This window comes from Lissotriton vulgaris, chromosome 4_1, assembly GCF_964263255.1.
Source record: "Lissotriton vulgaris chromosome 4_1, aLisVul1.2, whole genome shotgun sequence".
NCBI classification, from domain to species: Eukaryota; Metazoa; Chordata; class Amphibia; order Caudata; family Salamandridae; genus Lissotriton; species Lissotriton vulgaris.
Window position 1 is genome coordinate 2,039,452,568 of NC_141691.1, and position 25,723 is coordinate 2,039,478,290.

At 43.0% G+C, this 25,723-nt stretch overlaps 1 protein-coding gene across 1 annotated transcript in view; it reads left to right on the forward strand.

The window, feature by feature from the left end:
* LOC147724920 (fucolectin-1-like) overlaps positions 1-25,723 on the forward strand; it is a 349,691-nt gene that overhangs the window by 271,928 nt on the left and 52,040 nt on the right. Inside the window, exon 3 of the mRNA XM_086967087.1 lies at positions 7,668-7,950. Within this exon, the coding sequence (XP_086823213.1) occupies positions 7,668-7,950 (283 nt within the window). The remainder of the gene's footprint in view (positions 1-7,667; positions 7,951-25,723) is intronic.

Below are 25,723 nucleotides of genomic sequence, written 5' to 3' on the forward strand. Positions count from 1 at the left end.
CGTTCTGGATTCTTTGCAGTCTGCTGATGAGCTTGGATGGGGCTCTGGCGTAGAGGGCATTGCCGTAGTCGAGTCTGCTGCTGATGAGGGCGTGGGTGACCATTTTCCATTTGTCTGTAGGGATCTATCTGTAGATCTTGCGAAGCATGCGGAGGGTGTAGAAGCAGGTTAAAGAGACTGCGTTGATTTGGTTGGCTATGGTGAGTTCCGAGTCGAGGATGACTCGCAGGTTGCGTGCATGTTTGGTAGGAGTCGGGAGGTGCCGAAGGAGTTAGGCTACCAGGAGTCGTCCCAGGCGGAGGGGTTGGGTCCGAGGAGGAGGATCTCTGTCTTGTTCGTGTTCAGTTTGAGCGGACTGTCTTCCATCCAGTTGGCGACAGCCTTCATACCATGGTGCAGGTTGGCTTTGGTGGAGAGGGGGTCCTTGGTGAGGTAGAGGATCAGCTGTGTGTTATAAGCATATGTGATTATGTTGAGGTCGTTGAGTCTGGTGATGCATGCGAGTGGAGCCATGTAGATATTGAAGAGCGTCGGGCTGAGGGATGATCCTTGCGGGATACCGCAGATGGTCCTGGTGACTCCAGAGTGGAACGGGGAAGGCGGACTCTTTGGGTTCTGTCGGAGAAGAAAAAGGTGATCCATTCCAGGGCCTTGTTGTGGATCCCTGTGCCGAAGAGGCGTGTGCATAGTGTGTGATGGCAGATGGTGTCAAAGGCGGCGGAGAAGTCCAAGAGGATGAGGGCTGCTGTCTCGCCATTGTCGAGTAGGATCCTGATTTGGTCTTTGGTGGCGATGAGGGCGGTCTCAGTGCTGTGGGTCTTGCAGAAAACTGACTGGGAGGGGTGGAGGATGTTGTCATCTTTCAAGTAGCGGGTGAGCTGAGTGTTGACAATTTTTTTGATGACCTTTGCCGGGAACGGGAGCAGGGAGATGGGCCAGAGGTTCTTGAGGTTGCTCGTGTCTGCCTTGGGTTTCTTCATCATGGCGTTAATTTTGTCGTGCTTCCAGCACTCAGGGAAGGTCGCGGTCTTGAATTAGAGGTTGATGATGTTCCGCAGGTGGGGTACGATGGAGCTGTCGGCCTTGTTGATTATGTGGTGGGGAAGAGGGTCGGATGGTACGCCGGAGTGGATGGTGCTCTTGGTTGTGATGGTGTCTTCGGTGGTCACGTTGGTCCATGCGGTGAGGTGGTCGTGGTCGGTGGGTGCCGGTGGTAACGGTGCGGTGGGGTTGGTGGGGCGCATCCGGGGATTGAGGCTGTAGTGGATGTTGGTGATCTTGCGGTGGAAGAAGGCAGCGAGGGCGTCGCAGAGGGCTTGAGATGGCGGGATGTCGTTGATGCAGGAGCCAGGGTTTGAGAGTTCCTTCACGATGTTGAAGAGCTCCTTGCTGTTGTGTGTGTTGTTGTCGAGGTGGTCTTTGAAGGAGGCCTTCTTGGTGGTCCTGATGAGGTCAGTCAGTCAATCAATCAGTACATTTGTAGAGCACACTACTTACCCGTCAGGGTCTCAAGGTGCTGGGGGGTGGGAGTGCTGCTACTGCTCAAACTGCCAGGTCTTGAGAAGTCTCCTGAAGGCCAGCAGGTCCTGGGTCTGTTGTAGGTGATTGGGGAGGGTGTTCCACGTTTTTGCAGTGAGGTGAGAGAACGTTCTGCCCCCGGCGGTCGCTCGGCGGGGGCGGGGGAAGGTGGCGAGGTCAGAGGAGCATAGTTGGCCATTCAGGGTGTAGAAGGGGAGTTGTTTGTTGAGGTACACTGGTCCAATTTAGTGGAGAGCTTTGTGGGCGTGGGTGAGGAGCTTGTAGGTGATCCTCTCATTGACGGGGAACTAGTGAAGGTCTTTCAGGTGGGCTGTGATGTGGCTGTGGTGGGAGATGTCGAGGATGAGGCATGTAGAGGCGTTCTGTATGCGTTGTAGTCATTTCTGAAGTTTGGGTGATGTTCCTGCGTAGAGAGCATTGCTGTAGTCCAGTCTGTTGCTGACGAGGGCCTGGGTGACTGTCCTTCTGGTACATTGGGGGATCCATCTGTAAATCTTGCGGAGCATGTGGAGGGTGTTGAAGCAGGAGGAGGAGACAATGTTCACTTGCTGGGTCATTGACACTTCGGAGTTCAGGATGACACCCAGGTTGCGTGAGTGGTTTGTAGTCATGATTGCAGATCCCAGTGCCACCGGCCACCAAGAGTTGTCCCAAGCGGAAGGGGTGGAGCCGCGGATGAGGACCTGTGTCTTGTCCGAGTGAAGTTTCAGGGATCTGTTCATCATCCATTCAGAGTTGGCTTTCATTCCTTTGTGGAGGTTGGATTTGGTGGTGTTGGGGGCCTTGGTGAGGTAGAGGATCAGCTTGGTCTCATCGTGTATGAGACGATGTTGAGGTCATGCGATCTGGCGATGCTGGCGAGCAGTGCCATGTAGATTTTGAAGAGTGTCGGGCTGAGAGACAATCCTTGGGGTATGTCGTAGGCACTTGAAAGGGAGTATAAAGTGCTGCACCAGCAGAAATCCATGCATTGACGCTTTTGCACTGCTCTGATCCAGCACATCTCCAAAAACAATGCTGCCACGAAGATCAAGGATATCGCACTGCCGACTGTACAGTGTATAACCACCATTCCTGGCATATCCTTGACTTGGTGTGGTTTGGAGCCTACTCATTTTCTTCCTCCATTTCGACAACAACACATCTCCTCTTTGCAAGGCACATCTTGGCTCCGTTGATGACACAACTAAGGTACTTTGCAGCGAGCCCCTGTATTCAACCCACACAACATAGCGGTCAGCCTGAACATTTGTTTTTAACTCGATCTAGCATGAACATATAGCACACATTTCATGGCATTCTATGAAAATTCATAACTCTGGTCATATTTATTGGGGTTTTGTCATTTTCTTCAGTGGTTACATATTTTGTGCCACTAAAAACAACAGAAACAGTGTTTTTCTGGTGTTTATGGAACATTTTGCTTTTGCTACTTGCTTACTGCACTGATAGTGTATGGTGTACAGAGAGTTTGCGTACAGTGTATATGAGGTCCAAATACTTTTTTACAAAGCAAACTGATTGTAGTACACTATACAATACTTCTTCAGTGAGCTTTTAGTCATGTTTACTCCCTCATTCCTTTCCATGTAAACTTTTATTGGAAAGGCCTTCTCAAAATTGGCACTTGAGATCGGTGACACCAAAACAGCCAGTACATTTGCTTACTCTGGCCACTGACATAACTTTTGATACCAATACTTGTGCACCTAAATTTTGAGATTCTTTGGGACAGGTTCTGCAACTTAGGCATTGAACTGGGCACATAGGCCCTCAGAGTTCTTGAAGCAATCAAAAAGGAAGCAGTATTTTTGAAAGTCCAGAGACAATTCCCCTTTATGGAAGGGATCTAGAACTTGTGCAGAGTACCACAGTGAGGCTTCATTGACTTCAGATGCCATGGTTGGTGTAGGGACATGTCTATGCATCATTGCAAGCCCTTACTCATCTATATATATAAAAAGTATGTCTGTTTGTCCTTTATGCATTACTACACCATTCATCTGATCGCCATGAAACTTTGGGAAGTTGTTGAGTACACTCCCACGAAGGTTTCTGGCAAAAAAAATACAAATAAAAAAATAATGTGCTAAAAGTTGTTGAGTACACTCCCCCGAAGGTTTCTGGCAAAAAAAAAGACAATTGTTAAATATCGGCCCTCCCGGCCCCCTCATGATCTTTCCAATACTGAACGTTTACAGTTTACGGTGCGGCTCGCTTTTTAAATGACCATCAGCAAAGCACAAGGACAATCGGTGCAAGTGTGTGGACTAGATTTGGAGAATCCGTGCTTCTTACATGGACAACTGTATGTGGCAAGCTCACACATCGGAAAACCTTCTGATTTATTTGTGTATGCACCAGATGGAAAAACAAAAAATACCATGTATCCACAAGCACTCGAATAAATAAACAGAATTAAAACAATACTTTAAAATGTTTTCCATATTGAAATGAATAAGTGTCAATAAAAATGACACAATGTAAATTGAATGTTATCATAACAAGTTTCTTTAAATTTCCTTTCTTCTGAAATAGCAGCAACACGCGACGGGTAAGCTAGTGCATTATAAAATACAATTTCCTGAATCGTTCCTCAACATTTCTTTGCTTACCAAGTGGTAAGCATTCTAACATGGAACATGTTACAGTGCTAAAATCACTGAAAGTGTCACCCAGTATACTCTCAAGGAGATGTTTTCCTGTAAAAATCTAAGAATGCAGTAGTCTTTTTTTCACATCAATATCAGTATGCGACCAAAGATCCTTGCATTTCTTTCCTTTGGCATTATCACTATGCAACAATTCTGTAAGCGGTTGCCACATGAATAATATAGCATTTACAACCTCAATGACTGAGAATCGCTGACTAAATGACACCGTTGCAATTACTTTCTTTGATGACGCACAAAGCACAAAATGAAAAATATTTGTATTTTAGTTCCAGTGGATATCGAAATAGTGCACCAGAATGGACTACAAATTCAATAGCATTTTTCATTAACTCTGTTCATTGTAAATATGTTTTCAGCATACCATCTAGCAATTGGCAAGTATCTCTTACAGGGAAGCACTTCAGCTCAGGTGTTTTCATAAACTTTACTGAATCACTGCAAATACAAAAAATATCCCTCTGATCTTTTTTTGACTTGGTAAGAATTTTTGCAACAGCATTTCAAGTAACACTGCATTCCATGTTTTCCAAAGGTCTGGTGTCAAGGTTTCACCACTTTCCCAAATGCTGGGTGGCAGCACTCTTTTTACATATACCTATCACTACACCTTGCATTGAATGCTCAAAAGCCTGGACTGTTAGTAATTTGCCTATTATCAATACTGACTCACTAAAAAAGGGGGATGATGTACCAAAGGGTTTCACCCATTCTCTGTCTGTGGTTAAATGTAATGGTACATATTTAGAAAGATTTTTATGAAACCAGCTATTTTACCTATCAGTGAAAGAATTAAACATATCCAAAATATGATTTTGACATTTCCTTATTCTCTATACATCACAAAGTAATTACAGAAGACCTTAAAAACTGCTTCTTAACCCTTCATCTTTAGACCAACGAGCACAAAGTTGAAAAAAAAGAAGGAAGAAGAAACAATATTTTAGTGACAACCTCTAAACAACAGAACTCAAGCAAAACTATGTTAGCCCAGTCTTTCTTGTTGCTACCTTGTATAACAAAGTTACAATGTATTGGGCACTTCTGGAAAAAATAAAAATGACTCCTTCACTCTCCTTTTCCTTTCTTTGAATGGCATTTAGTTGTGGTTGTTTATGGGTTTTTTCAGTGATAACATGTTTACACCGGTGGGTGTTATTTCTCTTTCGGTGGGGTTTTTATCAGCTATTATAGGTTTAAACCTAAAACAGGAAAGCCTAGTCATAGGCTCTAAATGTTCAAATATGATCCACATGTACTTTGTACCAATGGGTACAGGGATGGCAACATAGATAATGTAGTAGGGGTTCTTATCAATGTGCATGTGATGCTTCTTTATTAGAAGGCCTTTTTTAAATTATTCTACATTGAGACATAGAGCAAAAACTCTCAGAGCTAATTGACCATGTGAAATATAGAAGAAATTATAATAAATATAATCATGTTAGGATGCGAAGCGTGAGCATGTATCATGGCAAATTCAGAGAATTCTATCTCTATAATGTCACCATATGGCTCTAATTGCATTGCAGGGATTGTTTTCAGAGTGTAGCATTTCTTCAAATAGATCAACATAAATATTAACCAAGATTGATGCCAAAGATGTGCTGGAGGTCCATCAACATAGCTGTTCTTCAAATGTTAGTGTGTTTCAGGTGAAAACGACTTTCTGTGCTTTGTAGAACAGACGTTCATGTTGTGCCATAGAACTACTCAGTTTCCACAAAGGTCATTCTGCTGCTTTGAAAGTAGCCATCTCAACTGAAAAAAAATGGTATGTAAGTCTTCATTAACTAAAGACACTAGTAACATTTCAGCTGGATCGTATTCCACATTTTTAAAGTATGTACCATTTTGGGGGACACTAAAGACATCATGAATTTTTTTGAGACTGAGTGATGCTGCAATGTGACAGTGTATTATTGTAGACAGTAATTGAGCCCTGTTTTTAATATATGTATTTTGCCATAATATCACTCTGGACATAGTGTACTTTGCATATCCTTCAATCAAATGATTTTGTGAATTAATAAAATTAATATAATTTTCTGTTCAAATGCGTGTGTTGGTGGCGACTGCACCGGGCTAAGCAGCAAAATATCAATGTTACTATATAACATATCCAGAATTTAGGTGTTCTTTGCTGTCCACTTTTTCTGTAGTAATGCCATTAGTGTACTGTAAAATCAATTTTTCAGTTTCTGTAACAACAGCTCTGCCTTTCAGTCTGGAGCAGCAATTGTTTCATGCTGGGTTCTTCATACAAGACGATGGGATGCCAAAGTGCGTACTTTTCGGCTGGTTCCAAATATGATTTCGACAAATCTGATTAATTTGTGAAAAGTGAGGATGGGCTGGACTACTGTTATGTAACAACTCTTTTTGCAAATATGTGAGCAGCAACGACTCACATACATGCTGCTCCGCTTAAGTAATGTTTTCTGCATAACACAAATAGGTCATTGTGTATCCAACATTTCATCAGAGACACAGACCGCGTAAAGTCATTAAGTATTCTAAGAAGATAGGGCTAGATGTGCATAATCTTTTTAAGGTTGCAAATGGCCTGATTCATGAATGCAAAAAGCATTTCCAAATGTTAAAAGTCCAGGTTGCGCATCAGTAACTTATCACCAAATTGCAATTTGGGTTTACGAATCATTTATGTGAAGGGGGTGTTTAGGGCATCCATAAAAAATACTAATTTGCATTGGTATGCACAAATTTTGTGTTTGTACATTATCAGCAACTCGAAGTTGGTGGGAACCCACTTGTAAATGGAAAAGGGTTCCAATAAGACCCTGCCTCCTTTGAGAACGGTAGAACAAATATTTATAAGAGTAGGCAGTGGTCTGTTGGACACCTGTGTACCTTTAAAAAAAGGAAAGAAATTATTATTGTATTTCTTTTTAAACGCGTCTCTTTTTCTTTTAAGTAAAACAGGCTGTTTAAAAATTGCTTTATTTAAAAGCAATCACCTAAATGGTGGTCTATTGACTCTAGCAGGCCGCCATCCCTGTGGTGACACTAAATCACAGTGAGCCACAAATTGTGACCTGCTTCAATAATATTTATGAGGTAGGTCTATTTCTGAACCACTATGAATCTCCATTGAAACTCAAAAGTGTTTCCTACATTAGGAATAGAGAGTTCCTACTTTCGATTTGCAAACAAATCTTAATTATGAAATTGCTATTCCTAACTTTAGGACATCTTGTCCTACAACTGTGCTGATACATGAGAAAAGGACTAATTAACACACATGTATATCTTAGACTGCTCCCAGACTTTCCCTCTCTCTCATGGTTGCTTGATTGTTTAGCCTCAATCTTTTTTCTTATATTTAATAAAAAATGGTCAAGCACTTTTAGGTGTAACTTGCACATAGGTTTCAGTATTACACAGCCTTCTCTATTCTTGTTGAGTCATATCTCTTAATGTTCTTCATTGTTTCAGAATTTAATATTGCCCGGAAAGGATATGTCCGTCAGAGTTCTCAGTCCAAAATATTACCAGGGGCTACTGCTTGGCTTGCCATTGATGGACTCAATTCAATGGATTTCAAAATGTCTTCCTGCAGCCACACAGCAAGAGAGAAGAGTCCCTGGTGGAGCCTGAATCTGGGAAAACCCTACAAAATATCAGCAATCAGGATATTTAACAGAAATGACTGTTGCGCAAAGCGCCTGATGTTGGCTCAAATCCGTGTTGGAAACTCTCCAGATGGCATCAATCCTCTGTAAGTCATTGCTGCGGTTCTATGAACTCTTTTAATTTAAGTAAGCAATAATGGTTTGAACACCTAATCTACTGCCAAAGTTAATAAAGCATCAAAGGTACGAAGGAATGCCTATAACTGTCTTTCTTAGAGTTTGATGGATATTAAGTCATAAGGCCACCGAAATACCAAGGACCAAACCACTATGAAGACATGGGTGCAGATTCCGAGTTACTCTATATGGCCTGTTAATAAATATGGGGGCATCCATGGCTCACATCCTACCCTGAAGCCAAAAATCTTGGAAGTTATATTTCCTGTAGGTTTTAGGTTCGCACAATAACTCTGTGGTGGGGCAAGTCGGTTACAGTAACCAAGGTTAGGAATGAAAATTTTCCTTCAACCTGAACTGACCTGTTGGCTGAAGTCACAAATACCTTAGTGAGGATACATTTATACTACTGCAAAGTAATCTTCTCCACAGTGACCTGTCAGGTTTGAAGTTTGCTGAACAAAGCAGACAGAAATGTTATCATTTCTTTTAAAATGTGTGAGGCAAATGGTTCATTGTATGGTGTGGTTGTGTGACCTTTCCATGTAATAATGTCAAAATTCCAAATCAAGTGCAGTCAGGTGCAATTTTAAAACCATAGCTCAGTACTAGATTATGAAGAACAGGGTCAGACCCAATGAAGTCTAAGGGACCTGGGTAGGTATCGTTATAAAGGGAAGGGGTCCCAGACAAAAAGACAGATTAATATATACACTTATAACATCTGATGAATTCAAAGTACAAAGTTAATGAACGCAAAAAAGTATTTATTCAGATTTGCATGAATACCTTTTACTGGTTGAAATTCATATCATATTTAGTTAAACACCTTTCAAATTGATATTAGATATACGTGCCCACATTCACAACGGGGAGGGGGGGAGTGAAGGATGTGTCAAGGGCAGGGTAGGGTCAAAGGGTATTACGATTCATTCTGTGACAAGTTTTAATCACAATTCGGAAAACGAGTACACGCGGTCCCTATAGCCAAAGGGCCACAGTATAAGGCTCTAAAGAGAGTCCAAAACTTTAACAAATGCACCGAACCAAACTCCGCTTCAGCCGATAGGGTCTTGTTGGGGTAGGAGATTGGTCATAGTTATATTGTCGACGTTTCGACCCAAACTCTGTGTAGGGAAATTGTCCTTACGAGGCGGGTCTTCTTCAGTACTAGGTTCCTGGGGTCTCAGAGAAGTCAGACTTAATCAAAAGCACAAGAGTAAAGCATTTAGAAGTACCAGAACAGCTGAGAAAGTAGAAACACAACACTATCAAACCAAATTGAAGCAATTATTGACAAATTCAATAGGTCGGCCATTGTCCATCAACTTTTTACCAATTCTTGTTTTTCATGGTTTTTGCAATTACCGCCTGCAAATAGATTAAGTATTGCTGGAGACCCCTATAAATAGCTAAGTCACAATCCATCATTTTAGTAAAATCTAATTGTCTTGGCAAACAGAGACCTAAAAAAACAAATTTTGCAGCCATTGACAGCCAGGCTCTTGCCTTTATGAAAGCAAGAAAGAAAGGAAAATAAAAGGCAAGTGATAAAGAAAGAGAACAGCAAGAAAGGAAGAAAACAAGAAGTGAATAAATGAAACAAAACATAAGAATGACTGCAAGTAAATGAGTAAGAAGTAAGGAAAGAAAGAAAGAGAAAGGAAAGAAAGAGGCGAGTAGGAAAGAATACAAGTAAGAAAGAAAACACAAGAAAAAAGGAAGGAAGAAAGAAAAAAAGTGTTACAAGTGCTGCAAATGAAACATAATGAAGGCTGATTTTGTTCTCGAACAAAATACATTAAAGAACTATTTGTAAAATGAGTCCAGAATAACCATGTTCTGCTCACAAATTTACATGTATATTATTGTAGCTTTTGGTTTGTGTACTGCCTGCACAGTTAAAAGGGAATAACTTAATGCAGAACAGTTTCAAATGGATGCAATCTTATATGCTGTGAAATAGGACACTTGAAAAGGAATTTAAAATAATAATAATAATAATAATAATAATAATAATAATAATAATAATAATAATTCTGAGTTTCTAAAGTGCCTGGTTACACTTGCCAGTGTGCCCCCGTGTTATCAAAGGACTGAGCAGCACCCTGAGAAGATAGAAGGGAAATAGCCCTGCTTTGACAAAATTAAGGCTTAGGGAACAGGAAACTTTTCAGAACGTTCCGGAACACCGCCTCCGAGGGCTCCACATGGAGCCTGAGTGGGAGGGTGTTCCATCTCTGTGTGGCTAAGGAGCAGAAGGATCTCCCTGCTATTCTCGCCCTATTGATTCTAGGAACCGAGAGCAGGCCAGCATCCATAGAGCGCAGGAGCCGGGTGGGCTTGTACCGGAGGAGCAGATTGCGCAGAAAGCAGGGACCCTTACCATGAACAATCCTGTGACTGACACAGAGTGCTTTAAACTCGATGCATTCCTTGATGGGGAGCCAATGCAGTGTCTACAAGGCCCTTTTTGAGGAGTCTCTTCTGGGTAGCTGCAGCACCAGGCGCGCAGCTGCGTTCTGGATATGCTGCAGTCTTAGGATACAACTCGCATTAGCTCCCAGGTATAGGGCATTCTCATAGTCCAGCCTAGAAGTAACCAAGGCATGGACCAGGGCCCTTCTGGCAGATGCTGGGAGGAGGTCGAGTGTCCATCTCAGACTGCGGAGTATTCCAAAACACGTCCCTGCGACACCCCGAGTGTGATAATCAAAGGACATTTTGGAATCTATCCACATGCCTAAGTTCTTCACATGATCCTTGGGGACGGGTAATGGGCCCAGAACCTGCGACCACCAGGAAGAGGTCCACACCGAAGGGGACCTGCCAACAATGAGCACGTCGGTTTTGTCCCCGTTCAGTCTGAGACATTTGTTGGCCATCCAGCCTGCCAGATCTTGAAGGCAGAATGCGAATCTGCTGGCTGCGTGCTCAGCTGGTTGCAACAGAGCCACAACCAGCTAAGTGTCGTCAGCATAAGTCACCACCTCTATCCCATACTGCTCAGTAATAGCAGCCACCGGCGCTACGTACAGATTGAACAGGGTGGGGCTAAGGACTGGAGCCCTGGGGAACTCCCTGCTTTAGGTCAAAAACCTCTGACCTATATACACCCTGTTCCACATAGAAGCTGCGGTCATGGAGGAAAGATTCCAGCCATGACCAAGCCCTCCAAGTCACTCCGCTTCTCCTCAGACACTGTAGCAAGGTGTAATGGGCTACATTGTTGAACGCGGCGCTGAGATCGAGAAGAATGAGCGCCGCTGTCTGTCCCTCGTCTACGTGTTTCCTCAGCGCCTCTGTGGAGAAGAGGAGGGCAGATTCGGTGGAGTGATAGGCACGGAAACTGGCCTGGGAGGGATGGAAAAGCCTGTGCGCTTTGATGTGAGCCGACAATTGATGGTTAACCAGTTTTTCGGCTACTTTAGATATGTAGGGGAAAAGGGAGCTAATTTGTGGCTTTTTCTTGAGTGGAAGTACAACAGCCTGCTTGGGTACAGAACGGGAATATCGTCGCAAAAATATCGACAAACCTAAATATCGCTGCAAAAATATCTACAGGAAGAAATATCGATGACAAAAATATAGTCTGACCAGAATATCGACAGACAGGTAAGTAATATCGATAACATTAATATAGTTGTAATAAATATCGTTTACAAAAACATAGTTTACAAAAATATCGTTTTTTAAATAAATATAAGTAATGTAGTGTTTTTAATGAGTATTTGTAGTCAAAGTTGTATTTTTAGTAGTATTTTATTAGTTAATAATGTATTTTATGTAGAATTTAGTATTAATAGTTCCGTAGCGGGTTGTGGGTTTATAGGGGAGAAGGGTGGGAAGTAATTTAAATAATAGATTAATTAATGTTTTGAATGAATATAAATATTGTAATAAATAATAGTTAATTAATTTCAATTAGTTAATTGATTAATAATTATGTAATTAATTATGTTAATTTTTTAATTAATTTGAGGTGTGTGTACAGGAATTTTTTAGTGAAAATGTAGTAAATTAATCACAATTTAATTGATTAATTATTTAAATAATGATTAAAAAAAAATTAAATAATTGTTATTTTATAAATGACTAAATACATTTAGTAATTTTTACCCCTACGCTATCCAACGCTTTCCCTACTGTTGCACCCCCTGGAGTGGGAATAGTAATTTTTAACCCTACGCTATCCAACGCTGTCCCTACTGTAGCACCCCCTGGAGTGGGAATAGTAATTTTTACCCCTACGCTATCCAATGCTTTCCCTACTCTTGCACCCCCTGGATTCGGAATAGTAATTTTTACCCCTACGCTATCCAATGCTTTCCCTACTGTTGCACCCCCTGGAGTGGGAATAGTAATTTTTACCCCTATGCTATCCAACGCTTTCCCTACTGTTGCACCCCCTGGAGTGGGAATAGTAATTTTTACCCACACACTATCCAACGCTTTCCCTACTGTTGCACCCCCTGGAGTGGGAATACTAATTTTTACCCCTACGCTATCCAACGCTTTCCCTACTGTTGCACCCCCTGGAGAGGGAATAGTAATTTTTACCCCTACGCTATCCAACGCTTTCCCTACTGTTGCACCCTCTGGAGTGGAAATAGTAATTTTTACCCCTACGCTATCCAACACTTTCCCTACTGTTGCACCCTCTGGAGTGGGAATAGTAATTTTTACCCCTACGCTATCCAACACTTTCCCTACTGTTGCACCCTCTGGAGTGGGAATAGTAATTTTTACCCCTACGCTATCCAACGCTTTCCCTACTGTTGCACCCCCTGGAGTGGGAATAGTAATTTTTACCCCTACGCTATCCAAAGCTTTCCCTACTGTAGCACCCCCTGGAGTGGGAATAGTAATTTTTACCCCTACGCTATCCAATGCTTTCCCTACTCTTGCAGCCCCTGGAGTGGGAATAGTAATTTTCACCCCTATGCTATCCAACGCTTTCCCTACTGTTGCACCCCCTGGAGTGGGAATAGTAATTTTTACCCCTACGCTATCCAACGCTTTCCCTACTGTTGCACCCCCTGGAGTGGGAATAGTAATTTTTACCCCTATGCTATCCAACGCTTTCCCTACTGTTGCACCCCCTGGAGTGGGAATAGTAATTTTTACCCCTACGCTATCCAACGCTTTCCCTGCTGTTGCACCCCCTGGAGAGGGAATAGTACTTTTTACCCCTACGCTATCCAACGCTTTCCCTACTGTTGCACCCTCTGGAGTGGGAATAGTAATTTTTACCCCTACGCTATCCAACACTTTCCCTACTGTTGCACCCTCTGGAGTGGGAATAGTAATTTTTACCCCTACGCTATCCAACGCTTTCCCTACTGTTGCACCCTTTGGAGTGGGAATAGTAATTTTTACCCCTACGCTATCCAACGCTTTCCCTACTGTTGCACCCTCTGGAGTGGGAATAGTAATTTTTACTCCTACGCTATCAAATGTTTTAATTAATAATATATTGTATATTTTAATTATATGTATGTATTATTGTTGTTATATAAAGTAATGTGTTAAATATATGTATATGTCCACATTTATTAAGTTTATAATTAAAAAGTGTTGTTCATTTGTTTTAAATAGTTAAAAAATACAAGTAATGTAATGTATTTTGTTAATTGTACTTATATGTATTTATTATTTAATGTAATTTTAATTATTTTAAAAAGTCGATATTTTTTACATCTATATTAATTACAACAATATTTTGGAGTCGATATTTATGTACTTACCTGTTTAAGTATAGGGTGTCGATATTTTTATAAACAATATTTTTACAACGATATTTATGTCAGCTATATTTTTGTAATCACTATTTAAACACCCTACCTCCTGCTTGCATGTGTTCGGCACCATGCCCGATTTAAATGACAAAGTTAAAAGGTGCTTGACATAGGGTGCCAATAGTTCCTACCTGCCACTCAAGATCTTAGCAGGAGCCTTGACAATAGCATTGACAGGCAACAGTTACTGATAAATCTGGAGTGGTACCTGTATTATCAGACAGAAAAAATCCTGCTATCAAATTTAACACTACAAACAAAGTTAACACTAAAGCAATAATAAAGTAAAAACAAATACACTGACACTGAAGGGAACAACCTAGTGTGCGGATGGGCAACTTGTGAAAAAGATAAATGCAATCACTTAAGCTGAAGTTATCCATTGGCCCATGCTTTATGCCATAGAGAGCGGGAAAAAAATATGAATTACACAATAGCAGACCAATGGATGAAGAGTTTTGCTGAAATCCCCTTTAAATAAGTAAATTATACATATTCTTTTAGTACACCAGACCTAAAAATAGGTTATATTTTTCTCTTTAAAGAGACACTCAGGTTCCCTATGTCGGCATGGTTCTCCCTTAATTACAGGTGCCCAGTCCAAACAAGCTCCTTACATGACACCATATAGGAGGGAAAAGATAGACGAATGGCTGCCCCCAAGAAGGTTGTATGGGGAGAGATCATCTGCAGAGCTTGAGGCCGCTAACAAGGAGCAGTGGAGGGGGGCTGTGGACTCGTGTTCCCCATTTGGATAATCAACGGTTACAAAGTAATGGTGGGACGAGGGGGGGTGTTGTTAAGTTAGCTGTATATTTAACTCATGTTGCAAAGCTGCCTGTGGGGCTAAGGGAAGATACAGAGTCCCTGATAAACAAAGTCATCTATTGGTTCCATGAAATAAGGCAGTGTTATTCAATATTTAGGAGCGATATCTCAAATGTGGAAAGGCTCACTAATTTAGATGGAACACAAGACCTAATTAGGGTCTCTTTTACAAGTCATGACATAGTGGAGGGACTTTTGGCGGTTGAGGCACGTAAAATCTCAAATGCACCTACTGTTGTCCAGCTCAAATTGTGTTCCCCTATTGACCTTTTGAGCCCTCAGTGTGTGTTGACAGATATGGGATCAGGTATAGAAAACAGAGTAGCTAGTAGAAACCACCATTGACTGCAGTACAGGCCCCTTTGTTCTGTGGATGTATGTGAAAATATGGGGGTTAAGAATTTACTGACGCTTCCACTGCAAGAGGGGGATCTTCCAAAATAGGGAACTTGAGTATGGCAATCCCCTGTGTAAGCAAGAAGACTTATTGTTGTCAGAAAGTAACAATGTGTCCATTGTGAGTACCTCAAAAGTTATCCTTACCCCATACGAGGCTGAACAAAACTTGGATTCCGTGGAGAAGATAGCATCATGGAATGTAGCAGGATCAGCAAAACTCTTGTCTGATGTTGAGTTGGGAGATTTTTTAGAGACCTATGAAATATACCTATTTCAAGAAACCCATGTTTAGAAATGGGTATACATCCTTTTGTATTGAAAAAAACAAAGGGTACAAAGGTAAGAGCCTCAGGGGGATTGGGTATCTGGATTAAGACATCGCTGTGATGTACCATCAGCTCTTTGCCCTGCAGCTCAAAGGATATTTTAGCCTTTAGAATTTTGTTTCCCTCTGATTGACCATAAAGATAATGCATGTTTATAATAGGGTTGAGGGCAGGAATAATGAAACAAACACTATCTATCAACTCAAGCAATTGCTTTTGAGCCCTGGGGAAACAGATTTTATACTGCTGGGGGGAGATCTTAACACAACGTTTTAGCCAGTAGCGGTGGCCCCTCATGACCTATCTTTAGGACTTCTATAATCAATGGGGAAAACCCCATTTAGATTTGCCCTAGGTTAGGTGAACACTAAAAGCTGGCCAGCTGTTGGCGTTAACTCTTGAGCACAATCTTAGAGCCATCAATGCCAGGTGTCCCTCCGATCACCAGGGAAAAGTGACTTTTAATAGACCAGGTCACTGTAGTAAAATAGACTATGTCTTAGTCCAAGTCGATCTAAAGCCTACCATAATGGATATGGAAGTGATTGATTAATTAGATAGTGACCATAACATCCTCAGCATGTCACTGAGCTTTAAGAAAACACCACACCTTGGGAGTAGAGGCCACTGTGACATTGGAGAGCTCCAGCCCACAAATAACATGAGATCTTTTAAATGGGAATGGGCAGGTAAAACTCCTGTGGCTCTATTTACTGTCAAGGAGTTTGTCAGGGCTGAATTTGATCATCTGTCTAAACTCCCCGCTATTGAGAGAAATGAAAGGATGCTGCATACACTTGAGAAGTTAGGGGTGACAATTAGGGATGTCCTGGGTAAAGAAAGAAACAAGAAAAACTTTGCCCTTAAGCAGAGTCCCGGTACAATAATGACTGCAAAGCAGCCAAAGGTGAGCTTTTGGCTGCTATCAAATCTAAGTCACAGTTAAGGATTACTAAATCCAGAGCACACCATACAACTAATTGTTAACGCAAAAAGGGTGTGGGAAGATTCGATATGGTCGGATTTGCATGATGCTTTGGTGAATAAGGACATAAGATATTTTTGGAAAAGTTCTAGCTGTTGTTTCTTGGTGAAACAAACCTGCACTTGACATTTGTATACAACTAGAGGAGTGGGTTGCACATTACAGCCATTTGTACACAGACAACCACAAGTTGGAAAATGACAGAGAAACCTTAGTTGTAAGTGAGGCCTAATCTGAGCCTAATGATCTGTATTTTTCACTCACTGAGACAGAAACAGCAATCAGCTCCTGTGTTTTTGGTCGTGCACCTGGACCTGATAGGATACCTAATGATCTTTATAAAGAAGATCTAAAAACCTTGGGTCCATACACAAATCTACTCTCTAATAGTATCCTTTCAGTTATAGAAAAACCCAACTCTTGATAGCTGGCAGAGATATTTACTATATTTAAGAAGGGAGGTCAAGCACTCCCGGTAAACTATAGGCCTATTAGCCTTATTGATTCACTACAAAAAATGGTTTGTAAACAGGTTCTTGTCCACCTTCATAATTGGATTAGAGAGGGGAGTATTATTTTAGAGTGGCAGGCTGGCTTAGGACCCAAGTTAGTACCCTAGACCAAATCCTCCGCTTCATGTGTATCTTCTGGAGGAAAGTGACAATCCATAAGGGCAAACTATATATGTTGCCTTTGTGGATCAACGTGCCTCCTTTGATATGGTACCAAAAGTGAAATTGTGGGAAGTGTTGAAAAACATGCGAGTGCCATCATCCTTTCTCCATATTTTAATTAGACTTCATGCTAATACTCTGGCACACGTTTGGTGGGGCAATAATGGGGCTCTGACGAGAGTGATCCATATTGAAAAAGGAGTAAGGCAGGTGTGTGTCTTCGTGCCCACCCTGTTTCCCTGTTGATATTATTAGCTTTTTGAGCAGGGATAGTTGTGATGCTCCAAAAATAGGATGGCAAATGGCCCCTGCTCTCCTTTTTGCAGATGAGACTCTGCTCATAACAAAGACACCGCAAGGTCTCCAGCAGCCGTTAGATGGCTTTCAGGTTTTTTGTGCAGGGGTTGAAGCTAATAGTTCGATAACTAAATTAAGTTAAGGCATACATCACTGCGCGCTGCGCTTTGTAAATCAGGCGCCGCTTTACTTTTAAATTTCCTCGTTTTGTCTTTTTAGTTTAAATTTATTTTTGCACTTCGCCTTGCTTTTAGCTCACCCACCACATTGCCTGCACCATAATTGTGTTCCCCCACCGCGGCTTCAGCGGGCTGGCCATCGCGTTTAGGGCAACTTGGAGCGCCATCTTGGGGGTTGTGAGGGGACGCTTTAGACTTGGGACGAGCGTTCTAGCAGTCAGGCTGACTAGCTAGAGCCTTTCAAAATCGTGGTATGGTGGCGCGCAGCGTGTGCCAGCTGCGTGTGCGCCGAAGCATCACCGGAGTCACGCCAGAGTCCAGCCTGTCTGCGCCCGTCCCGCTGAGGATGGGGTGGTCGGGCGGACGACTGGGGTGGTTGCTGGGGAGCTCCCTCCTATCAGGTATTCTTGGCAGGATCTGCTGACTTTTCATCCGACCAGGATGTCTTGCCATCATAAATTCAGGCCGGAGGATTTTCTTAATTCACCCCCGTGCGTCTGCTTTCAGACAGGTTCCGTTGAGTCTGCTTCTTTCTTGGGCCCTATTTCGGGCGCAAAAGGTGATACTATGGGCAGTTGCGCCTTGGGGGAACATAGATTCCTTTTAAACACACGATCAATTATAAAACATAATGTCGCTTTTAAGGATTTCGTCCTAGATTGAAAACCCTCTTGGGTCTTTGCTACCGAAACTAGGGCCAAAGATTCCTCATGCCCTGTTCTGGTGGAAGCTGTCCCAGAAGGTTACACACTGGTCAGGCAGTCGGACGGATAGGAGGAGGGTTAGGTATTCTGTTTAAGGAGGGTCTCGTATATCACACCATCACTTTAACTGACCCTCAGGATGCCTTTCAGGCTCTTTATTTCTCTTTAAATGGTCCTATGTGATCCCATTAACGGGCATCCTCATCTATTGACCTCCGGGGTCCAGAAAAGATTTTGGACAAAATTTGCTCGGCATTTTAGAACCCTATTTTGGTTGCAAGCACCTAACGATTCTGGGGGACTTGAATTACCATTTAGAGAATTTGGAGTCCACGGAAACCCTATCCCTCCTGGATGCCTTATCTGCTTGTGGGCTACAACTGCGAGTAAAGGGGGCTACCCACCAGGCGGGTCATACGCTTGACGGGATCTTTTTTGATGGGAGGCTGACCCGTTTCCTCTCTCGTGCCGTCCCGATAGAACTGACCTTTACCTCCACGAATAGTAAAGCTAAGGATGGGAGTAAAATGGAATCTCTGAGAAATTTTAAAAATATTTCTAATGATTCACTTGCCCCGAGGATCCCTAGTGAGGCTATCTCCCGGGAGGAAGATGTAGGCATGGCGGTACATCAACTAGAAACCGCTGTCATAATAGCAATTGATGAGCTGGCCCCGGCCTCCCTGCGTTATTGCGCCATGAAAAGGCCGTTGGCCCCCTGCTTTTCTGAGTCGCTAAGGCTTCTTAGGCAGGGAGTCAGGAGAAAGGAACGCCTCTGGCGGGCTTCCTGGGACCCTAAGGACAAAGTAGCTCATAAAACATTATTGAGGAGGTATAAGGCTGAGGTTATCAGAACCAAGCAGGAATATTTTACAACTCGTACCACCTACCTGTCCTCTCCGAAAGAGCTTTTTAAAATCGTGGATTCTCTCACCTCCCTGCAGATGTCTGACCCCGTCATTGGGTCTCAACAGCTCTGCAACGACATTGCCCAATTTTTTCAATCAAAAATTGGGGATATCTATGCTGCGTTAGAGTTGCAGAAGACTTTATTATCCATTTCTCCCCCTTCTTCCCCCCCCGCCTTATTGGTGGCTGAGGTCTCTTTACAGGGTAGTCTGAGTAGCTTTCCTCCCCTTTCTCTTTCAGACCTGGAGAATCTTCTCAGCAGGATCAGGTCGGGCTCCCCGCTAGACCCCTGCCCCCTCAAGCTCCTAAAGCAGTGCAAGGAGACTCTGCTGCCGCCACTCTTGGAGATCATGAATAGGGCGATGAGGGACGGTATTTTTCCATCGCAGTGGAAGAGGGCAGTGGTGAAACCACTGCTGAAAAAACCCACGTTGGATCCGGGGGTGCTAAAAAATTTCCGCCCCATTTCCCTGCTCCCAGCCCCTGCAAAGATGCTGGAAATACAACTGAACCAGCATCTCTCAGCCTTCCTTGAAAACTCCGATCTTTTTGATCATTCGCAGCATGGTTTCAGGAGGGGGCACAGTACGGAGTCTGCCCTCACCATTGTGCTCGACAACATCCTCTCTAGAGTGGATAGGGGCCAGACTACCCTGCTCATCCTTCTGGATCTCACAGCTGCGTTTGACACCCTCTCTCCCTCGGTATTAACATCTCGACTGAGGGAGATAGGGGTGGAGGGGTCTGCACTTAGCCTACTGACCTCTTTCTTGATCGGAGAGAACAGAGAGTCAAGCTGGGGGAGTTTATATCTCCATCCCTTCCTGTGCACTGTGGGGTTCCTCAAGGGTCGGCATTAAGTTCGACCCTCTTCAACATCTATGTAACCCCACTGGCCAGGCTTATTAGATCTTTTGGGATGGAGGTAGTCTCCTATGCCGACGACACACAGATTCTGGTGTCTCTCGCCCAGTCTGTCACTCTGACTGCCTCCAATTTTAGACTATGCATGGAGGCAGTCACCCAATGGATGATCAGCAATTCATTGAGGCTTAACGGCGAAAAGACGGAGATTCTGGTGTTCAGCGGAAAGGAGGAGATATGGTCGGCCGAATGGTGGCCCACTTCGTTGGGAGCCTGTCCAGCACCTACGGGCCTGGCTAAGAATTTGGGAGTCCTGATCGACCCCTCGCTTAGCATGCAGCAGCAGGTGAACAGAACAATTGCCACCTGCTGGGGTGTTATCCACATTCTAAGGAAGATCAAACACTACCTGTCCCCGCAAGCGAGAAAGCAAGTCGTGGTAGCCCTCATAGGGTCAAGATTGGACTACTGTAATGCGCTGTATACAGGGATCAACAAGGGCCTGCTGCAGTGTTTACAAATGGTTCAGAACGCCGCAGCGAGGTTTGTTTTAGACCTGCCCAGACGTTCATCAGCCACCGCTGCTAGGAAACTCCTTCATTGGCTCCCGATGGAGGACAGGATTCTTTTTAAAATGCTCTGCCTGACATATGGAGCCTTGGCGAGAAGTAGGCTGGGAGGAATAGGAGACCTTTTGGTCCCTTATAGCCCTTCCAGAAATTTACGCTCTGCCAAGAAGTCTCTTTTACGAGCGCCCCACATTCGTAGAGCTAAGTGGGGGGGCAGAGCTTTCTCGAGCCTTGCACCTATATGGTGGAACACCCTACCGAATGAAATTAAGTCCCTGCCTACTATGCAAGCCTTCAGAAAGGCTTTGAAGACTCGTCTTTTTGCCAAAGCCTACCTGTAGTTTTTGTCTCTGCCTTTTTTTTAGGACTTTTGTCTGTTAGGCGGAGAAGTGTGGCTCAGGGGTTAGAGGCGGCAGACCTGGAGCTTGAGTTTGGCCTGGGACCAGGGTTCAATTCCCCGCCTCGGCGGGTCTTGGGCTCAAAAATTCCACGGACTCGTTAATTCTCGCTCCGGTGCCTTCTCGACTCACAGGTTCACACTCTGTGGCTCTGGGCAATAGCTTGCTTAATCTCCACAACGGCCCCTCGCGGTGGGATGCCTGGCTTTCACCTTGTGGATACCCTGCCAGGGTATCTCACAGGGGAATACCAGGACGGGTTCCCTAAGCAAGCGCTGAGATGCCCCAGGGTAAGTCGTGCGCTATATAAAAATCTCATTCATTCATTTCATTCATGATGCCTTCGGCTTTTAGTTGCGCATTATAAGTTGTTTTTCATTTCATTTCATTTCAAATGTATGCTTTTTTCATCTATTCTAAAGTCCAAATCCAAGAAGCCCTTGAATGTGGGCAGTGAACCACTAGAACTAGTGACAAAGTTTGATTATCTGGGTATTAAACTCACACCGAATATGAGATGGGTCCCACAATTGCAAAAATCACAGTTAACTCTGGTTCACAAAACGGCGAGTATTTTGAAATTTCACAGGAAAGCAGTTTCTAGAAAACTGACACAAGTGCTGGAGATTTATAATATTAAAGCACTAGGTGCAACTTTATGTGGTGCAGAGCTTTGGGGTAGTTCGAACTGTGGTAATCTCCCAGTCATGGACAAAGGGTTTCTTAGATCATTAGTGAATCTAGTGCTATCTACCCCATTGTTTCCTCTTTATTTTCATCTTGGCCAAAAGAGAATTACACATACATTTATGTTGCGGATACTAATGTTTTGGTATCAGTTATGGCCTACGGCAGCCCTCCCTCGCTATAGGCTGGCGTCCGTGAACTAATGACAACATCTTGTGTGGACAAGATTTCTTGGAAACCCTTAGCCAGATTAAAAAATAACAACTCAAAAATGTATATTGGGGTATGGCTGAAACTGATTGGTGAATAGTGAATTATAAGGGATCACTGTCGATTGCTTTTATGAATTTTAAACAGTCTGTGTTTTTAGAACCCACTTTGGATGAAATTGAACCCCACTAGCAAGGAAACTTTACCTACAGTTTATGTATGATTGTTTATCTGTAAATTATTTTAAAAGAATTGGTCTAAAGCAGGCGAGAGCACTGAAGAACATTGTCCCTATTGCCGTGGGATCACCAAATTACCTGAACACATTCTTCTTTTTTGTCCCCTGTACCACCAATCCAGAGTAAAATGGATTGCGCCTCCCTGTAGAAATCTGGGAGACAGGAGGTACAAGGAGTCGTATAGAATAACGCAGACCAGCGCAAATGATTGTAGTTTTTATTGGACATGTGGATCAGGCGCACTAAGTACTCTCCTGATAGTGTTTAAGGTTTACTTCCTACGGCGTACCATATTCTATTGCACCTGCTTAGGGTTTTCTTACGGGTCATGAGTTATTTCAAATGGCTGTTTATTTTTAACATATTTTACTCCCTCCTTTTTAAAGTATTCTATGATGACTCAATTAAGTATAAATAATGCTGTGACTGCATATGTATTGTGATTGTTTATTTATAATTTTAAATCTTATTTGTATTGTGTATTTGTAATTGTTTTGTGTTTTGATGTACTTTTGTGATCTATAAGTGATCAAAATAAAGTTTTTGATTGATTGAATGTGCTGTGTCCTGTACCAGACAAAGGGTTGATTGCCCACTTGTAGTGGATCTGGAGTGAAGGACCTCTGTGCATATCAAAGTCATTCTTTGAAGTCACCTTCACTTGAAAGGCACAACTGGATATAAGTGCAGGATCTCTGGCCCAACCCAATCAGAGACTTCTGGGCCTGTAAATAAACTTCGCCAAGAAGAAGGATGGCTCTGCTGCTGCAAGGGCGGTAACTCTACTGGACTGCTACTCAGGAATAACTGCTTTTCTGCTGTGGTGCCATGATGCCAGCTATGCTCTGCCCTGCTGAGAAAGAACTAGAGTCTTGCTGGAACTGAGTGTGATCTCTAAGAGCAAGCTTCCTTGCTCCTGTTTTGAGACTCAGGTGTATAAAAGCCTCACCCCCTGCTTCTGTGCCTGGTACATTTAAAGTGGATTCACATGCTTTCTGAATTGCAACTAATGCATGCTCTGACGAAGGATTCAGAATCAGTGCATCACCACTGTTGCTGGAACAGGCCCAGTGCATCACACTTGAACCAGCACAGCGCCACAAGAAGCATGCATATGTGAACTGCTGCAACGCTGCCTCTGCAGTGTGAGAATATTGAAGCATCCCTCTACTCCATGGAGCAACCCAGTGCATCAACTTCAAAACAAATACATCTTGGCTTCGCCTGCAGAACTGGTGCATCACCATCATTACATCAGGGAAATCACTGCATCACCTCAACTGCGGGATCAACATTGACTCATTGCTTGGCTGCACCTCACATCTCGATGTTGCTTTAAGGATCAGAATACTTAGTTCAGCGAGCCTTGTGTGGCTGCTGTATCTGGCCTGCACTCCTTCATGGTCAGCCTGAACTCTTGACTTTGCACTGGTCACCAGATAACTCCCTTAGGCGTGTATGGATCCCAATAATTATTTGTACATTTAATTTTTAAAAATGCATATTTTGACTTCTGGGTCATTTTTGTCTAGTTTTATTTATAAAATCATGATCTATTTTTATAAACTGGTATGTCTATTTGTGGTGTTTTCACTGTGTTACTTTTTGAAGTGTTAAAAAAATAGTTTACATATTGACTCATGGTTAAGGCTGTCTGCCCTGTGCCAAGCTACCAGAGGCTGAGCACAGGTTAATATAGGATGTGTCTCTGACTTAAGCTGACTAGGATGTTACAGTTTCTGCTTGGACAGAGTGCATACCTCTGCCAGCCAGAAACCAACTTTCTAACAAGCGGTTATCCATCTCCTTACATCCTGGGGTTTTCAGTTGAGTGGCTTTATTTTCCAGATCCATCATCCTGGTTACAAGTGAGTCAATGTCCTATCTGAGGGATTCCATTTTAGTACCCAATTCATCTAGTTGTCCCATAATTGATTTTTATAATCTGCTAAACTGCCCAGAAGATTTGGTTAGTTAGGGTTATAGTGGATTGCTTCAAAGGTAATGTTTGTCTTTACCAGGGGTACCCACTCTGCATTGGAATTTATGGATGAAAATATGATGTCCCATACTCCAGCAAGACCTTTGGTATATTTTTCCTTGTTGGCCTCTGAAGGTAGATGAATGTCTAGTTCTCAAAACATTACACTGAGCACGGATGTCCTCAGAATTAGTTCAAAGAAACTCAAGCTCCAACTGAGGGAACATATGAATACAAAGTGAGTAGCATAGGATACAATAGCAGTCAGGGACTGCTAGAAATATTCATATACACACACTGAAATGCCGGAAGATCTATACCCCCTGAATGGAATCAGGGTGCATGTGGTTTAGCACCAACATTCTCAGAAAGCAGTGAAAAAGTGCCCCCAAACCCACCAAAAAGCTTTGCAGGCAACTACAGAACTATTTAAATATAGGAACGTCAAGCCAGAGGACCTCTCTGTTGTTGCAAGTGATGCCATTTAAATTAATGAGGATTTCTCCCATATCTGTGAGTTTACCACACAAGACATCCATTATAGGGACTAGTAGTAGGACTACTCAGTAATAATAATGAGGCTTGTTCCGTTTTATTGTAGCAATAGGGTGGCTATATGGAAGTATATGTAGGCTGCTGTATATATGATTCTATAATGATTTTTGTGTGTGCATTTTGATGCCCGTAGCTTGCCCTTAAGATTAAGTGTGTTGGTGTGGACATGTGTGTGTTTGTGTGTATGCGTTTATGTGCATGTGTATCTTTAGAGATGTTTAGGTAATGTTAACTAAAGAGTTTAGGATTTTATTACGTTGGTTATTTCTTGTTGGAAAGACTAGAGAGGGATTGCAAATGCATATGTATATGAACATGTAAGTTTACATTTAATGGTGTCAGGGTATATATTTAGGGGTCGATTCCGATTTGGAAAAATGCGCTCAGTATAGTTGTACGGAGCTTATTTCCCGTACGAATCGTACACCATCAAGTTCCCCGTACGTACGTTCAAGTACGATCCTATCTCAACGCACAACCCCGTGCAAATCGTACCAAACACCGTACGACACAACAATACATAAGTTTTGTATCCGGGTCACGCAATACGCTATGTCCGTACGTAAACAAGCAGCATTTTCCGGCCCAGCAAGTACGATTCGTTTCTGCAACACTCTGTACGACCCTTTTTCTACGGGAACCAAAATCTGCCGTAACAGCAGAGTCCGGCCCGAAACGCATCCCGGTACCTGTCATCACAGTCCTGCACGCTTACAACCTGGTGCATAGAAACCGACGACGGCACAGACGGTGAGTACAACGTACCTAAACCACGGAAGTGTACATGTACAGTGCATCATACACGCTCGGGTATACCACCATTGCAATAGTGATACGAGCCGCACACACACTATGAATGTTAGGGTACGATGCGTCACACACTCGCGTATATCACCATAGCAGTAGTGACACAAGCCGCACACACGCCATGAATGTTGGGGTACGGTGCATCACACGCTCACGTATATCACCATTGCAATAGTGATACGAGCCGCACACACGCCATGAATGTTGGGGTACAGTGCATCACAAGTGCTCGCGTATGGCACAATTGCAAAAGTGATATGAGCCGCACACACGCCATGAATGTTGGGGTACGGTTCGTCACAAGTGCTTGCGTATGGCACCATTGCACTAGTG